We start from the raw sequence: 19,331 nt of genomic DNA, 5'->3' as shown, positions 1-19,331 counted from the left end.
ATTTAAAAAGAGTTTACCACAAAGAATAAAACCTAAATAAATGAAATACAAATAAAACGTTTGTATTATTATAGATGCAAGAATGTCTTGTAGATGTATTTTATCCTCAAAGTCCAGGGAGAAAAGTGAGTCACAGTTTTCCCGAACTTATAAAAGAGACACGAGTTTGACAGCAGGGTGGTGTGGCAGGTGAAGCAGGTGGAGCTCCAGAGTTTGCCCAGCAGAGCTGATGTTTGGGGCTTCATGGTGAAGTTTGACCAACTGGAGGGTTCAGGAGGACTTCATATTCAACTCATCTAACCGCCACACGGGGCACGGCTCGGTCTGGTTCCTGCGGTCTCTGGCGGAGTGCGCTCCACCAGGCCTGGAGAAGGAATAGAAACGCTGACCCGGTGACACGTTGCCTTATCTGTTTCTTTTTGTTTTAAAAGAACAACACTGGTGAATGGAGCCCAACAAATTTATTTTTTGTACCTTGATATATTTGAGCGCATAACTATGGACTTTTCATTGGACATTTTTAATTTTTATTATTGACAGATCTCTCTTCCTCGTATGAAATAGGTGAAATTGATTTATTTCAGACTCGTTCTTTTCCCACGTAAAGTCAAACCAGTGAGAGATTCACTTTTGTTTGGTGTTAATTTTCAGGAAGGAGTGAGTGAGAAGCAGATTGTTTAAAAGTTTCGGTCGGAACAGCTGATTTTTGTCTGTTTAAATACAACGTGCTCCACCCTCCTGCACTTCTGATTGGACGTGTCTGAGCAAGTTTTATTTGACTGTTGTTTACAAATTGATCATATTTCTAACCTTTGATAAATCATTTAAAGAACTCTCTTGTGCATGTATGAGCTCTGTTTAGACAGGTGTTTGTTCCAGGTGTAATGTTCAGCAGCAGCTCCATTCAATGAGAGGACGGGAGGTGCTGCTGTGATGATTCTGAGCAGATTAAACATCATTCAGTTCAACACTCGTCTTCTGGTCATTAAACACAACGCAGAGGGAACTATAAGAGAAATAAAGGCAGGTTGATATTATTTGGACTGAGCTGAATTCATATCCGTCCAAGTTCAGCACGGTTTTCTCTTTGCTCGATTTGAATATCCTCGTCTGTCAATAATTCTGAACCATGAAGGAACGAAACAGAACGGGGCTGTCACAGTTTAGCCCTTTGGAACGACCCTGGGATTTTTTCCAGGCGATTTGACACCAGTTTCGTTGTAAATTTAACAAAATGTGACATCCATCAATTTTCTTTACCCGCTTCTTCCATTTTGGGTCACGGGGGTCAACGGTGCCCATGTCCAGCGATCACTCTGTGAGGGGAGGGGGACACCCTGGACGGGTCTCCAGTCCATCACAGGGACACATAGAGACAAACGAGACAAACAACCATTCACTCTCTCTCTCTCACCTAGGGACAATTTAGAGTTACCAATCAGTCTAACATGCATGTTTTTGGTCTGTGGGAGGAAACCGGAGCACCCGGAGAAAACCCACGCATGCACGGAGAGAACATGCAAACTCCACCCAGAAAGGCCCCTGGACCGGGATTTGAACCAGGGACCTGCTCGCTGAGAGGCAGCAGCTCTACCAGTTGCACCACCGTGCTGCCCTCAAAATGTGACATTATTTCTAATATTTATTCATTATTATATTTATTCATTTTTAAGTTGTTATTTTTAAGTTGTGTTCTTTAAAATATTTATTGTAAATGCCAGACAGGGAGGGCTTAGCCCTCCTAGCCCACTGATACCAGTCGTCACTGTTCATACTGTATCTTATAACTTAAAGAAGCTATTTAGATTTTTAAAAATATTTAAAATTGTGGTTTGCTTGCCTCTGATAAATACAATGGCATATTAGGGCAACTGTAAATAAAAAAGATAGGGCAGGGAATAATTATTAGAAAAATCTCAGAAATGTTGTCAAATGACAAAAGAAGGGGACTAAAACCTCTCTATAGACAGAGAAACCATAAAAACACATTAAAATGTCTCAGACCCCCCCTAACAACTGAAGTATATGAGCATCAAACTCACTTGTCCTTCACCAACACTGTTTGTGTCGATGATGGTGACCACGCCAGGGCTGTGGGGGCTGCGGCGACTCACACTGTGAGGGGACCCCTCCTCATCCGGGGTTCCGGCTGGGACAGTGCCCGCCAGCTGAGTAACAACTTTCCCCACCATTGTTAGGCCTGTTTTCAAGGTCTGAAAGAAACACACAACAACAAAACAGTCATGTGAAACTAGTGTTTTAAATGTGTGCATCATATACCAACAACAACAACAACAACAACAACAACAACAACAACAACAACAACAACAATGTTCAAGCATAAGGGTGTCCATATGTGCTTTGGGCACCAGGACACCCTAGGCCACAGTTCGATGATCAACTTTGTTGTCATCTCAACTTATCTGCGGCTGCATGTCTTGGACACTCGGGTGAAGAGAGGGGTGGAGCTATCCACTGATCACTACCTGGTGGTGAGTTTGCTCCGATGGAAGGAGAGGATGCCACTCAGACCTGGCAGGCCCAAACTTATTGTGAGGGTCTGCTGGGAATATCTGACAGAGTCTCCCGTTAGATGGAGCTTTAACTCCCACCTCTGGAAGAACTTCAAAACACGTTCTGGGGGAGGTGGGGGACATTGAGTCAGAGTGGGCCATGTTCCACGCCTCCATTGTCAAGGCAGCTTATCGGAGCTGTGGCAGCAAGGTTGTCGGTGCCTGTTGCAGCGGCAACCCTTGAACCCAGTGGTGGACACTGGTGGTAAGGGATATTGTCAGACTCAAGAAGGAGCCCTATCAGGCCTTTTTGGCCTGTGGGACACTGGAAGCAGCTGATAGGTACTGGGAGTCCACGCGGCATGCATCTCAGATAGTCACTGAGGCAAAAACTCGGGCGTGGGAGGAGTTCGAAGAGGCCATGGAGAATGACTTCCATACAGCTTAGAGGCAATTCTGGTCCACCATCCAGCGTCTCGGTGGGGAAGCGGTACGCCACTAAACACTGTTTATAGTGGGGGTGGCATGCTGAGAACCTCAACTTGGGACGTCGTGGGTCGGTGGGCAGAGTACTTCGAAGACCTCCTCTATCCCACCAGCACGTCTTCCACTGAGGAAGCAGAGCCTGGGGACTTTGGGTCGGGCTCTCCAATCTCTGGTGCTGAGGTCACCAAGGTGGTTAAAAAACTCCTCGGTGGCAGGGCCCCAGGGGTGGATGAGATTCACCTGGAGTTCCTTAAGACTCTGGATGTTGAGAGTTTGTGTTGGTTTACACGACTCTGCAATATTGCGTGAACATTGGGGGAAGTTCCCCTGGATTGTCAGACTGGGGTGGTGGTCCCCCTATTCATAAAGGGGGACCGTAGAGTGTATTCCAACTACAGGGGGATCACACTCCTGGTAAGGTCCATTCAGAGGTTCTGGAGAGGAGGGTCCGGTGGATAGTCGAACCTCAGATTCTGGAGGAGCAATGCGGTTTTCGTCCTGGTCGTGGAACACTGGACCAGCTCTACACCCTCAGCAGGGTCCTGGAGGGTGCGTGGGAATTTGACTAACCAGTCTACATGTGCTTTGTGGACGTGGAGAAGGCATTTGGCCGCGTCCTTTGGGGAACCCTGTGGGGAACCCTGTGGGGAGAACTCCAGGAGTATGGGGTACCAGGCCCTTTGATACAGGCTGTTAGGTCCCTGTATGACTGGTGTTAGAGCTTGGTCCGCATTGCTGGTAGTAAATCGAGCTCGTTCCCGGTGAGAATTGGGCTCTGCCAAGGTTGCCCTTTGTCACCAATTCTGTTCATAACTTTTATGGACAGAATTTCTAGGCGCAGCCAAGGTGTTGAGGGGATCCATTTTTGTAGCCTTAGTATCACGTCTCTGCTTTTTGCAGATAATGTGGTCCTATTGGCTACATCAGGTCGTGATCTACAGCTTTTGCCGGAGTGTGACATGGCCAGGATGAGGATCAGTTCCTCCAAATCCAAGGCCATGGTCTTGAGCCAGAAAAGGGTAGAGTGCCCTCTTTCGGTCGGGAGGAGGTCCTGCCCCAAGTTGAGGAGTTCAAGTATCTTGGTATCTTGGGGTCTTGTTCACGAATGAGGTAAAAATGGAGCGAGAGATCGATAGGTGGATAGGTGCGGTGTCTACAGTGAAGCGAGAGCTGTGGTGGTGAAGAAAGAGCTGAGTCAGAAAGCGAAGCTCTTGATTTACCGGTCGATCTACGTTCCTACCCTCATCTATGGTCATGGGCTTTGGTTGTGACCGAAAGAACGAGATCTCAGATACAAGCGGCTGAAATGAGTTTTCTCCGCAGGGCGTCTGGGCTCTCCCTTTTAGATAGGGTGAGAAGCTTGGTCATCCGAGAGGGACTCAGAGTAGAGCCACTGCTTTTCCACATAGAGGAGCCAGTTGAGGTGGCTCGGGCATCTGGTTAGGATGCCTCCTGGACGCCTCCCTGGTGAGGTGTTCCGGACATGTCCCACTGGGAAGAGACCCAGAGGAAGACCCAGGACACGCTGGAGGGACAATGTTTCTTGGCTGGCCTGTGAACACCTTGGGATTCCCCCAGAGAAGCTGGTCCAAGTGGCTGGGGAGAGGGAAGTGTGGACCTCCCTACTTAGGCTGCTACCTGAGCGACCTGACTCCAGATAAGCAGAAGCAAATGGATGGATGGATGGACAACAACAACAACAACAAAACAGTCATGTGAAACTGATGTTTTTAATGTGTGTATCATATATTAATAATAACAATAACAACAACAAGAAGAGGAGGAAGAAGAGAATCATTGATTTTACCAGCTAGCTGAATTGAGAAGTAGTTTTGAATTACTAGCAGGCCGATGATGTGCAGTTGTGTCACAGTTCCTGCAGGTTTTCCGTTTATAAATTTCATGTTTCAACTGGCAATTATTTTTAATGTTTCAACACATTCAAGTACATTCATTTTTTGGTTGTGTTGGTTTGAACTTTTATAGGACATTTTGAAACCTGGTTAATTTCATAAAGAACTTTAAAGTTAACATAAGGTGCTGAAACTGGCTGTCATGTTTATTATGGATAACCAATCTAAAAAGCACTTCCATCCATCCATCCATTTTCTTTACCCGCTTATTCCATTTTGGGTCACGGGGGTCGCTGGTGCCCATGTCCAGCAATCACTGTGCGAGGGGCGAGGTACACCCTGGACAGGTCTCCAGTCCATCACAGGGCCACATAGAGACAAACGAGACAAACAACCATTCACTCTCTCATTCACACCTAGGGACAATTTAGAGTTACCAATCAGCCTAACATGCATGTTTTTGGACTGTGGGAGGAAACCGGAGTACCCGGAGAAAACCCACGCATGCACGGACAGAACATGCAAACTCCACCCAGAAAGGCCCCTGGACCGGGGTTTGAACCAGGGACCTGCTCGCTGAGAGGCAGCAGCTCTACCAGTTGCGCCACCGTGCTGCTCTAAAAAGCACTTTGTAAATCTAATCCATTTATTGTCAGCATGCCAGAATACCTTCTCAGTTCTTAGAATAAAGAACAAAGAACAAACAAGAATAAAGGAATAAGGAGCAGAAATTGAAATGCTTTATTTTTTAATTAACATTATTTTAAACCATTTTTAAAATATCAAATGCTTTTGGACCTGGAACACACTAAAAACTAATTTCACAGTATTACATATTTTGAAGACCATGTCCCAAGGTCTGAATGCTCCTCAGGACATGAACCTCAAAGCTGGCTAGTAGAAGAGGAAGTGCACAGCAGGATGTGAGTCTGTGTGTGTGTGTGTCTTCGTAATGTCTGCTGATGACCTGGAGTGCTGATTATGTGCAGCCCTGTGCCACAGAAAACACCAGAGCATGTGAGAAGCTCTTCTGTGTCAGCTTAAAGCCCAGTCAGGGTGTCTGGCTCAAACACACCTCTGTGGCTTGGTGGAGGGAAATGGATAGTGCTGCTTAAGTGGAGTCTATCTCACCTACTACACTGTCTTCGTCTAATGGAGTTCAATGCGTGTGACTGAGTGTCTGTGTGTGTGTGTAAGCGCCAAAGAGGCCCTGGAGAGCCTAATCAAGCATTCAGACTAGGCGGCCCTGTCAATACAGCGTGGCGCCTCGCGTTTGTTGGGTCTGAGGATCACCTACTGTCTCTCTCTGCCACTTGGCTAGGCACACTAACAGTGTCTGCTGCCTGTGTACATTTGAGTGTATGTAAAATGCAAGGCACGCCATCAATTATTAAGAGAGGCGTTTGGCCCTTAATTGATCAACACTAATGTGTTTTCTAATCACTGCAGTTGTGGAGTTCTTCGTGGTAGTCCAAACAGGGACTATTGATTTACTGCTGGGATTGGGGGACAGATTATGTCTGAGGATTGACAAACACACACACACACACACACACACACACAGCCTGATGTCGCCATCTAAACAAATTACAGTTTAATTTATGTGAAAGATCTGTCTCAATCAATTGCACAGAAGTCATTGGCAGCAGACCTGGTGTGACACAGACTTCCTGTAAGAAGAAAAAAAAAGCTCTACCGCTCCGGGTTCTTGTGCTCTCTCTTTAATCTTTCTTATAAACAAAAGCCATTATACTTGAATGCTACCCCCCACCCCCCCTTCCGTGTCTCTGGACATCAGCACTAAGAGCCAGCGTGTCGCGCCACAAGCCAGAACGAGATACCTTGTCATCTATATTGAGATATATGGTCCTAAATGAGGAGATGGTGCATGTGCAGACTGCCTGTCTTCATATCAATACTCCAGCCATCGTCCACTCAGGATGATGCTCTTAACCTCCTGAGGACAAAGCTTATTTTTGATGTACACTGTCATACATTTCCTAATAACATTACCTACACACTAGCTGTTGGATACACATGCTCTTTAAATAAATTAGTCCCTCAGGTAGCACTAAATGGGGACTACACAATCTAAAACTATGAGAAGAAAATTAGTTAATCCACATTGACAAACAACTTATGTAGCTGTGAAGTTCATGTGATATCAAACGTGGAGCTTTGAGGAGATTTGCAGAGAGGACCAAGTTGATCAAAATTTAATGACCAGAAAAGAAGAATAGAAAAATAGTTGATTAAGTGTCTCATAAGGTGCCAGATGGAGTCAGAACAGCTGGAAATCCAGTCTGAAATGATGCTTGAATAGCACAGTTAAACCCAACGCTAACAACAGCATGAGATCATGTGTCATAAGCATAAAGCAGCAACGTGTGAGCCTGTGGAAAAACATGTTTCCACATGAAAGTGATGGCACAATAGTACCCTGAGCAAGTTGATGCCCTTGGTGATGTAATTAGGTCTGCTAAGTTCTACAAACGTTGAGCTGTCTTAATCTGGGTTCAAACTGTACAATTTTTTGCTGACATAAAAAAAAAAAATCATTAGAAAAATCAGAAGAAATTATTTGGTCGTGAACTTGAATCAACAGTTTCAACAGTTTCAACAGCAAAGGGTAATTGTGGAAAAATCCCTAACAATAGATTTATCAGGGTGGCACGGTGGCTCAGTTGGTAGAGCTGTTGCCTCTCAGTGAGAAGGTCGCCTGTTCAAATCCCAGCTTGGGGCCTTTGTACGTTGTCTCAGTGCTGCGTGGATTTTCTCCAGGTACTCTGGTTTCCTCCCACAGACCAAAAACATGCATGTTAGACTGATTACATCGTGGACTTCAGAGGGAACAAACACACTAACCCCCCCACCCACCCACCCCGAACATAAGACGATCTGCGGTGGAAGTGGTCTCCAGCTACAAGTACTTGGGTGTACACATGAACCACAACCTCAGCTGGAGCAACAACACCACCAGCCTGATCAAGAAAGCTCATCAGAGACTCTACTTCCTCAGGCGGCTGAGACGAGCTGGTCTGGAAGCTCAGTCCTCACCTCCTTCTACAGGTGTGCAGTGGAGAGCATCCTGTGCTCCAGCATCAACGTGTGGCATGGAGGCTGCACAGCTGCAGAAAGAAAAGCTTTGCAGAGAGTGGTGAAGGCTGCACAGAAGATGTTGGAGTCAGTCTCCCCACCATCACAGACATCTACACCTCCAGATGCAGGAAGAGGGCCACCTGCATCATGAAGGACCGCACTCACCCAGCACACACACTTTTTGCCCCACTCCCCTCAGGAAGGAGGTTGAGGAGCATTAAGTGTAGAACCACTAGACTGAGGAACAGCTTCTACCCTGAGGCTGGTAGACTCATAAGAGGACTCATAATATGGAAGAGGGTGGGCATCGCAGGAGAGGGTGTGCCCCCGAGACCATCTTAGCACCAACATAACTGTTTGTTTCCAGTATGGAGTAAGCTGCTGGGGGAGAAGCAGTTTTGTTTGGTCTTTCCTCAGACTGATGAAGACTTCTGGAAGGAAGAAGAAACGTCTCAGAACAAAAAAAAAAGAAGAAGCAACTGTTCAGATGACCTGACTGAACATTGCTGGGTTAACCTCCTGATACTGACGGTGTTAACAGTGTAGACAAGATCTTCTGCCTGTGTGACCCACAGATTTATTACAATACTACCGTGAAAATTAGGAACCCTTTACACAGTACACAGGGCAGTAGATCTCACCCTGGCACAAACCTATTATAGGGATGAACAAGAACAACATATATGCCTATTACTATATACGCACACGCATATATATTTTTATATATATATATATATATATATATATAGAATGTTTTATATATATATATATATATATTAGGTATGTTTTTAAGCATGTTTGCACTGAAAAAGGAGTGGCTTTCAATCTCATTGTACTCGTGTATAATGACAATAAAGGCATTCTATTCCATTCCAAATTGCATTTGCTGCTTACTGCAGAAGAAGTTGCTGAAATGTAGATGAAATGGAAGAACAAGCCTGAATTAATAAAATTAAAAAAGATTTTTGTAGAAAATATTGTATCATATGATTTATGTTTAAAACATAAAATTTTAGGTGTAAATGTGAAAGACAAGCAGCCGTTTGAAGTTACCGTCACTTACTTTGGCAGCACTGATGACTGTAGCTGCATAAGACTGAGCATTGTCTCCACAAGCTCCTCCCCGAGACTGGTGGCATCTTATGAGCTGCAAAAAGACCAGTACAAATAAAGGACACAGCGGCTGGCTGCAGACAAACACAAACATTTGGAGAAAATTATTCTGATTCATATCTTTAAGTTCCAGATTCAGCTGCTTTTCAAGGAAATTGGTTTTACTTAAAACAAGTATGTCTTCAAAGCCAAACAGCCAATCTGCTCCCATTTAATTTCCAATACATCACTTGAAACACGCTGGCCCAACATCGCTCTGTTTATAAAGCAAGGGTTTGTCATTTCAGGAAATCTTTCGTCAGTCACACAAACAGCAGGCCCATCTGTCAATTAGTTGAGTGGCCCCGCACAAACGCACAGTTATGCATTAAACGTATTGCAGAGTGCACAGCAGTACACACTGGGTTTTGTAAATACTTAACAATCCCATTAAACAGAAAATGCCTGAGCATCTGTTGATTTTCAAAAACGTTATCATCTGTAGTGGACTCTTCTTGGAATGAGTTGTTTATCCACACAGATTAAAGTAGCAGAAAATAGATAAAAAGCTTTTTCTTTTTCTCCCCAGGGTAAATATGTTGCGTCTCTCAGATAAGACACTTGTGTTACCAGATGAATGTGTGTGTATGTACACTACCTTGTTCTCAGCGTAGGCGAGCCAGCGGCTTCCCAGAGCTATAGGATTGAGGCAGGGGCCAGGGCAGGGGTAGCAGCCTGAAGGAACACATGACGGTTTTACTCATCGTGGACACGTTAAAACACGTTTTATTCAACAACTTCATGATCAAAAGTGCCATGACCAATGCACACACAGTCGTCTGCTGCACAGTGTCGAACTAGCTTAAACCATTTATGTGTTGGTCAGGAACCCCCTGTTATGGAAGATAAATGGGAGTTTAATGAGGGTGACATCTGTGCACACAGTATGACCTAATGGAGACCAGTGCTATCCAATAAACTGAGGATGACTCTTCTGCTAATTGACCGTCCTAGTAATAATTTCTTTGGGGATCCACACAAACACACGCACAACATAAATCATGCAAATACAACCTGTATTTATGAGCTCACATCCATTTATAGCAAACATTGTACCGATACAATCATGACTACAAAGGTGGGTGAAAGCTTTGTTTACAGACTTCATAAACCTTTATAAATCATATTTACTTAGATAGCAAATGTAAAAACAACTGTCATTGGCCCAAGTGCTGCCCACAAAACAACAAATTACAACAATACTTTAGAAGACAAAAACTATTAAAAATGGTAAAAGGTCAGTATTTATACAGCCTAAAGAGACTAATCAGAGCTTCATCACAGTCAGACACTGATGGGACACACATCAGAGGCAGTGAGGGGTTCAGTGTCTTGCCCAGGGACACTTCAGCATGTGACTGCTGGTGGAGTCGAACCCCCAACTCTTGCATTGGAGGACGACTGCTCTAACCACTCAGCCACAGCCGCCCTAAAAAACATGACAAGACTCAAGATCTGTCATGAAGTGTGTTGAACCCACGTGCAGGAAGGCAGACTCCACGTAAAGAGTTAAATATATTTATTTTCTAATAACCAAAGAAAACGCTGACAGGGCAGCTGCTCAGGACGGAACACCATGGAAGGACAATCCACAGACAAATGACAAGACACAAAGGAGCTGAATACATACACAAGCTAACAGACACCTGCAGTGATTAACACTGAACACAGGTGAGACAAGGGCTGAACACCAGGAGGAGGGAAAACACCGAGAGGTGACTGACAACAGGAGGAAACACAAAGACAGGACAAAACCCAGAACCCCTACAAAGACAAAAAAACATTCAAATGAACTGAAAAAGGTCAACTCTTATGCTGCATTAACAGCCGATAAGTACCGTAATTGACAGTTTATAGAGTGTACTTGAATATGAGCCACACACACTAAATTTAATTAAAAAAATAGATTTGTACATATATAAACTGCGGGTGTTCAGGTTGTAACATTAGTGGCAGCACACAGCTACAGAGATGTACAGTTCTTGTACAACATTCTTCTGGACAGACTTTCCTCTCTTAACCTCTCAATTGGTTCCATTCATACCTTTCAGGACGCACTCAGTTTGTTCAGTTAAAATCATCCATGTCTCATCCTGTTCCCGTTACCTCAGGTGTTCTCCAGGGCTCTGTCCTCGGAGCCTTTCCATTTATCATTTACCTTCTTTCTTTGTTGGTTACATTTTTCACAAACATCATATTCAGTTTCACTGCTACGCGGACGACACCCAGCTCTATCTCTCAACCAAACCTAACTCTATGCTTCCACCCTCGTCCATCACTGATTGTCTCCTTGAAATAAAACACTGGTTCACTTCAACCTTTCTTAAACTAAATTGCAATAAAACAGAACTTATTTTAATGGGCACTAAATCAATACTAAATAAACTTCATAGCTTCTCCATTCCGGTTGATAACTCCTCCATCTTTCCCTCCCGTCAGGTTAAGAGTCTGGGTGTAATCCTTGATAGCACCTTCTCCTTTTCCTCTCATGTCAATAATATCACTCGGTCATCCTACTTTCATCTACAAATTATTCATCGTCTCCGTCCTTCCCTTACTCCTCACTCCACTGCTGTTCTGGTCCACAGTCTGGTCACCTCTCGTTTAGATTATTGTAATTCTCTTCTTTTTGGCCTACCTCAGAAAACCCTCCATAAATTACAACTGGTCCAAAATTCAGCTGCCCGTATCATTACACGGACCCCCTCAATCCACCATATCACACCTGTTTTAGAAAACTTCATTGGCTTCCCATCCCATATCGCGTCAACTACAAAATACTCCTCCTTACCTTCAAAGCTGTCCACCACCTCGCTCCTCCATACCTTTCGGACCTTGTTCACATTGCTACATCTGCTCGTACCCTCAGATCCTCTTCTTCTATTCAGTTCATGGTTCCCCTTGCCCGTCTTGTTACGATGGGGAGCAGAGCATTCAGCTGCTCTGGAACTCACTTCCACTTGATATTCACAACAGACTCATGGCCACATTTCAAATCCAGACTCAAAACTTATCTGTTGAAAATAGCTTAAGCACTGTGATTGCAACTGCACTGTCTTATTTGAATTCTATTTTGTACTTATTTTTACTGTGTATATAATAGTGTGTCTGTTTTAATGCTCGACTATGTAAGGTGACCTTGAGTGCCAAGAAAAGTGCCTGCAAATAAAATGTATTATTATTATTATTATTGTTGTTGTTGTTGTAGATCAAGAATCAACCACCAGATGGTGCTTTATAGACTTTATTTTCCTGTTCAACACAGACAGAGTGAACCTTACAGGTCTTCATGAAACTACCCCCTCACTAATGGTTACTCTACTGAATGGACTAACGCAAACTAACACATGATGAACACATAACAAGAACAGACTAATCACTAAAAGAACAATGCTAAACAGCAAACTGAAATGATGAACAATGAACATAAATTTTACCCAAAATCCCTCCCTGAGGCCATGTGACCAGCAGTCAACCACAATGAACCAATGAGGTCGTCTCACTGAGTCACAAGGACCCACCTCCCATCAGAGACGTGTATTGATGAGACTACCTGTATAAATAAAGGGTTAAAAAAATCTGACCAATGAAATTACCAAACAGGTCATAGTTGAAACAATGAAATTGGGAGGAGAGAACGGGGAGGCGGGGATATCCCTCCACCACTCTGTCTGTGTGTGTTAAACTGTAAAATAAAGTGATGAGGACCCACCCCCCTTATAAGAGACGTGTATTGGGCAGCTATGTGAGTGTCCGGGTGTGACAAAGCTAAATGTTTTTGGCGGCAGAAAGCTCGTTAGCACGTCCAAAAAAAAAAAATCATAAATTAGCCGCAGCACTGTATAAGCCGCTGGTTTCAAAGCCTGTGAAAAAACTAACGGCTCATAGACCAGAAAGTGCGGTACAAATGTGTCTTAAGAAGAGACGTGAGCAGAAACCTGTCTGAAATGGAGGCAGCTAATTCCACAGTTTAGGAGCTACAACTGAAAAGTTCTGATCACCTTTGGACCAGCCTGGACCTCAGAGCATACTTAATAAATGTACAACGTGCAACTCTGGTGAATTTTAGTCATAAAACATACATGTGATGGCAGCCATTTTTAAAATAGCTGAATATGTTTTATACCTTTAGCCAAACAAAAGAGAGTTGGGCTAGAGTTGCAAACTTGGTGTCCAAATATACATGGGCCTTGGAAATCCAGTAAGATATTAGTTTTGTTCTAGGATGCATAGCATTCTGTTTTTAAAGTATGCTTCGAAACATCATAACCTTTGCTGTTATGACAGTGTAAAAAAGATGAAAAAAATAAGATTGGTCATACCATATTACACCCCCCCCCCCCCCCCCCACGAAAAAAAAAAAAAAAAAAGCACATTCGGGAAACACATCAAGTGCTCAGTGCACCAGTTAGCATTTATTTGAGATCACTGATCCTTAGACCAGAGACACCTTCAACTGGGAAGTAGGGATGGGCACAAGTAGAAGATCGACGGAGGCCTTTGTGGTCAGAGCTGCCTGAAGCCTGCAAGGCTTGTAAAGATGTCATTCACTGTGGATACAAGAAAAAATACCAAGGCCTTTGCAAATGTTGCAAGGCAAGCCTTCCCTGCACTGCTCTGTGCTCCTGATGTGGAACAAGCCGTACACAGAACAAAAATATAAATGCAACACTTTTGTTTTTGCTCCCATATTTCATGAGCAGAACTGAAAGATCTAAGACTTCTTCTAAGAACACAGTAGGCATTTTCCTTCAAATATTACTCACAAATTTATGTAAATTTGTGTTAGTGAGCGCTTTGCAAATTGTAGCTAAATATCCACAAACATGGTTGAGTTATAGCCATATTTGTGTTTTCTGAGGACAGTTAGATGTGGTAGCCATAATGAATTGGGTTGACTCAAAAAGACCGTAATTTGTCCCCATATAGTTGGGCTAACCTTTACACACAGCTTAGCCTCTGGAACCCAACTCCTGTAGAGAGGCTGGACTGTTGAGTGGGAGTAGGGATGCTCACAAACTCCTGGCTGAATGCCTGGATTACCTGGCTTCTTGTAGTCTCTGGATGATGTCCCATCTGGGGATTATGTTGAGCCATGTGGTGATTTCAATGCTTATGTGGGCAATGACAGAGTTATCTGGAGGTGGGTGACTGAGAAGAATGACCTCCCTGAACAGAACTCAAATGGATTCCCATTTCTGGACTTCTGTGCAAGGCATGGGCTGTCCATAAGGAGCACCAGGTTCAGGCATAAGTATCCTTGGTGCCAAGCCACCTCAGGCCAAAGGTCAATGATTGATTTTGTAACCCAGGCAGAAAGTGGGTAAAGAAAGACATTTATAAGAACGAGAAGAAAAACAACTTTAAACAACAAAAAGTACTTTCAGGTTTCGGCTTTCTAAAACTTAAAATAAAGCAATAAGATTGATACTTGGTCATTTTCCTGCTAACTTTGTAAATTTTGTGGTATAAAAAAGTACGTTAGGAGCGCCACACTCTCCAGGTTTAAACTGACAAAGCTCCCTGGATAGTGAGTGAAATGTATTTAACAAACAAATTCTTGTTTTTTGTTTGTTTGTGTTTTATTTGTTCTTGTTTTCTTGTGTGTGTGTGTGTGTGTGGGGGGGGGGGGGGGGGGGGCTTGTTAGTTCCTGCTTATGTATTGGAGTGTTTTTGTTACATAATTAAATGCACTTGTGGATAGATGGGGCAGCACGGTGACGCAGTTGGTAGAGCTGTTGCCTCTCAGCAAGAAGGTCGCTCCAGTTAAAATCCCGGCCGTTGGGGGGGGGTTCTTTCTGTGTGGAGTTTGCATGTTCTCTCCGTGCTGCGTGGGTTTTCTCTTGGTACTCCAGTTTCCTCCCACAGACCATAAACATGCATGTTAGGCTGATTGGTAACTCTAAATTGTCCCTAGGTGAGAGAAAAAGTGGATAGTTGTTTGTCTTGTTTTTTTTCTAAATGTTCGTGATGGACTGGAGACCTGTCCAGGGTCTGCCGCCTCTCGCACAGTGATGGCTGGACATGGGCACCAGTGACCCCCACGATCCGAAAAGGACGAAGCAGGTAAAGAGAATGGATGGACAGACAGACGGATAGATGGATGGATGGATGGATGCTCAGATGCTCATCTTCAGTTAAATTTACTTCAATTTATAATATTCATTCAACCTTAATTTAGACATGTAAATCCCATTGAGCCTCGAGGACTCATTTACAAGAGACCTGATTTAAAGAAAGAAAGATGACAACAATGGACAACAGCAACAACAATAAACAGTTATAAAAAGTCATACTTTGTTTTTTTTTACAAATAGGAAGGCTAAAAAAAAAGAAAAGGAAAAAGAAAAAAAGTAACAAAAAACAGCTAGATTCCAAGACAAATGTATAAAACTAAAAACAGGAACATGTCTGCATTGGTCCCTGCCAGGAGTCCAACAGATTCTTAAAGACACTTAGAGAGGTCAAAGGTCGAGAGCTTCAAATCTTTTTACAAGATATTCCAGGAAACAGGAGCGGAGTAGGAGAAGGTCCTTTTGACTAGTTCAGTCCTCACTGAGGGAACACTGCAGGTAATGATGTCCTGAGAGCGCACGCTGTAGCTGCACTCACACAGAGACATGTAGGAGGAGATGTATGAAGGCAGCAGACCAAGAAGTGATTTAAAGATGAAGATGTACCAGTGGGAGAGTCTGTGTGAAGTTAATGGTGACCAGTTAACCACTGAATACTGGGTGCAGTGGTGGGTACGATAATCACAGCCAGTTATGAATCTTAGTGCACCATGATAGACAGCATCCAACATCTGCAGCATCCAACATCTGCAGCATCCAACATCTGCAGGGTTCTTGTAGGAGCGTTCATGTAAATAATGTCACTGTAATCAATGGAGGGAAGGAAAGTCACAGATACAAGGTGTTTCCTAGCATTCAGGGTTAGACAGGATCTGTTTCTGAAAAAGAAACCCAGTTTAACTTTCAGTTTCTTTACCAAGTTTTCCACATGGAGCTTAAAAGAGAGATGTGAGTCGACCAAGATACCCAAACATTTATAGGAATCAACAAACTCAATGGGGACACCATTTGAGGATAAAATCGGAGGAAGAACTGCTGGGACCAACTCCCTATTTGAAAAAAGCATCCCTTTGGTTTTGTCGGCATTTAGGACAAGTTTGAGGTGAAACAAATCAGTCTGGATGATGTTGAATGCAGATTTCAAAAGCTGGAAATCCTTAGCAACAGTTTTAGCTCGACAATAAACAACTGTGTCATCAGCATAGAAATGTATGGATGCATTAGGGATGTTTTTACCTACATTATGTATGTAGATTGTAAAGAGGGTGTGTCCTAAGACTGAGCCTTGTGGTACACCATTGTTGACTGTTAAATAACTGGAGGAAGTACCATTATGTTGAACACATTGCCTCCGGTCTGAAAGATAGTTAGAGAACCAACCAATGGTGTGTTCTGAGAAACCAATTTCTGAGAGTTTATGACACAAGATGTTCTGATCCACAGTGTCAGAATCTTTAGACAGGTCTAAGAAAAGTGCAGCACAATAATCCTTAGCATCCAGTGCTTCAACAACATCATTAAGAACCTTCAGTGAAGCAGTGGTTGTGCTGTGTTGTTTCCTGAAACCAGATTGATGTGGAGGTAAGATGTTAAATGAGTCCAGGTAATTTTTGATTTGAGAGTTTATCAGTTTTTCTAGAACCTTGGCTAAAATGCAGAGTTTAGAGATTGGTCGATAGTTGTTCAGTGAGGGGGGGTCTCCTCCCTTCAGCAAAGGAAGAACAAAGGCTGTTTTCAAGTGTCTGGATGGAGTTTTGTCTTATGGAGAGATTGAAGATGTGGGTCACAGGGACTGTGATGATATGAGCAGCCAGCCTTAAGAAATAAGGTGGAAGTTCATCTGGACCTGCAGATTTTTTAGGGTCAAGATCTTTTAACAGTTTATTGACCTCACTGACTGAGAACGGAGAAAAAGAGAAGCTGTGATTAACTGAGGATTGACTTGTAGGAGGGATTTGATTTGTAGAAGTTTGGTTATTAAGTGGAGTGGCTGATCTTCCATTAGTAACTGTGTCAAATAAAGAACCAGAAGCAACAAAATGTTTGTTGAAACAGTTCAGGATCTCGTGCTTATTTGACACAGGAACAGAGTTAATGAGAAGTTGTGATGGGAGGTCAGATGATTGGGGGGTGCCTGAGAGAGATTTGATGGTTTTCCAGAATCTGTTAGGGTCATTTAGATTTTTGGAGGTCTGAGATAAGAAATAGTTGCGTTTTGCAGCTTTGACAGCAGTTGTGCATTTATTCCTCATCTGATGAAAACTCAACCAATCAGTGTCTGAGTCAGATTTTCTCGCTGCAGCCCAAAGATGATCTCTCCTGTGCAGGAGGTCAGCTAGCTCTGGAGTAAACCAGGGACTGTCTCATCCCTTTATTCTGAACTGACGAAAAGGAGCATGTAAGTTCAGGAAATAAATGAAACTATTATGAAAATAGTTCCAAGCGGAGTTCACGTCATCAGTTAATAGAATACGATGCCAGTCAAAGTGGGACAGATCCCAGAGGATATATTAAAAACACTTGTTTTTCTGTTGATCATGTCCTCATACACCTCCATATTTAACATGTAGGCATCATGGCTGCATATTTAGGTGGGGCCAATGGTGTAGGGGCAGGGCAGCCGACTCGGGACTCAAAGGTCCTGGGTTAGATCCCCGGTCACTGCACATCTCGTGGTGTCTCTGAGATGGGTTAAATGCAGAGAGCCAATTTCGTCTTTATTTGGGAACATACATTGATGACAACACATAGCACTTTATTTATTATTAAAAGGAAATCTGAATGGGGGATCTTTTTCACTTGTGCAGGAAAAAACAAAACAAAACAAAAATATTTTTGACACTTTTGTTCCTGTAGGCCTAAAAGAAAACAGCTTAATGCAAATCCAATAAAGACCATACCCACTAGGTTAAGGGATACAGTGTCAATATACAAACACACTTAGCTAATGTAAGTGAACAGAGGTGTAAGAGAAATGGCTCCCTGACAATAATTTAGTGCTTAGGGAGCAGATGAGGTTGGGGCATACACTTATCTGGTGTTTTCTGCCGAAGAAGGGGCCGAAGGAAGGGAGGGGCTTGTTGAGGTTAACCACAAGTGCTGCTGGTAACGCCAAGAAAGCCTTTTGTGTCTGTCCAAGGCTGAGGTGGCGGCCAGGCAGGGAGAGAACATGTGTTTGACATTCTGAGTAGAGACCGGTCGGTTGAATGCACAGAGACGCACTATGTGCGGGATCAAAAGAAAACAGACTAGATTTTCAACAACCGCCATGTCTAGGCAAAAGTTTTTTTATTTTTTATTAATGTTCCTTAGTTAAATTCTTCATCTTTTTAAAGTACCAAATAGTTTCTTAAGTGAAAACAAAAATGATCAAAGTGAACAAAAATAAATTAATAAAAATCCAAATGTTTACTGTCGATACCATTTTACTGTAACAAATTTGTATTTTAAGTTAAAATTGAAAAATGCAAAAACCTTGACAAAACAACTTATTGTTTTTCTTAACTAAAGTCAGTATGAAAAACAGCAAATAGCAAATGAAGACAGTGAAGAAGAGTCTCACTGTCTAGGAATAAGAAGCAACAGAAACACTTATCTGTAGCTAGCATGAGCTACAGATATAACATATAATATACATATACAGATATAATACAGATATATACATGTACATTAATATACCGTAGATAGAAAAGCTAAAACAGGCAGAGGCTGAAAATATATATTTTTTAATCTAAAAATTAGAAATGTAGTACCGTAATTGCCAGTGTAAAAGCTGCTACTTTTTTCTTACGCTTTATACCCCGCGGTTTATATGCAGGATTGTCTCATTTATGTCGTTTTTTCCTAATTTTCTAAAGTTATATTTTATTTTGAAGGACTTCCTGTCATCTCTCGGTAGCTTCCTGCCACTGACTAACATTTCCCTTACATTTCCCGCCCCTCATGGGGGCTGGTGTTTGTGACACAGAGAGAATGCCCTCAGGTGCACAAGGCCTTTTGCTCACCGTTTCAAATACCCAACCATAACTCCACCCACTTTATCATCATGTGACCAGAAGTCTAACCTGAATGACCAGTGAGGTACCCTCGAGGTCCATCCCCCAAGATAGACATGAATCAATTTCTTCATATTATTCCCATGTTATCGTATGTTG

General features: G+C 43.0%; 1 protein-coding gene across 1 annotated transcript in view; it reads right to left on the bottom strand.

The window, feature by feature from the left end:
• bcas3 (BCAS3 microtubule associated cell migration factor) overlaps window positions 1-19,331 on the bottom strand; it is a 640,166-nt gene that overhangs the window by 533,852 nt on the left and 86,983 nt on the right. The window contains exons 10-12 of the mRNA XM_037677974.1: window positions 9,702-9,778; window positions 9,015-9,098; window positions 2,043-2,213 (exon numbers count right to left, since the gene is read on the bottom strand). Of these exons, the coding sequence (XP_037533902.1) occupies window positions 2,043-2,213; window positions 9,015-9,098; window positions 9,702-9,778 (332 nt within the window). The remainder of the gene's footprint in view (window positions 1-2,042; window positions 2,214-9,014; window positions 9,099-9,701; window positions 9,779-19,331) is intronic.

This window comes from Nematolebias whitei, chromosome 6 (genome assembly GCF_014905685.2).
Source record: "Nematolebias whitei isolate Nwh7 chromosome 6, NemWhi1, whole genome shotgun sequence".
In the NCBI taxonomy this organism is placed as follows: domain Eukaryota; kingdom Metazoa; phylum Chordata; class Actinopteri; order Cyprinodontiformes; family Rivulidae; genus Nematolebias; species Nematolebias whitei.
This window is presented reverse-complemented; position numbering and strand designations above follow the sequence as displayed.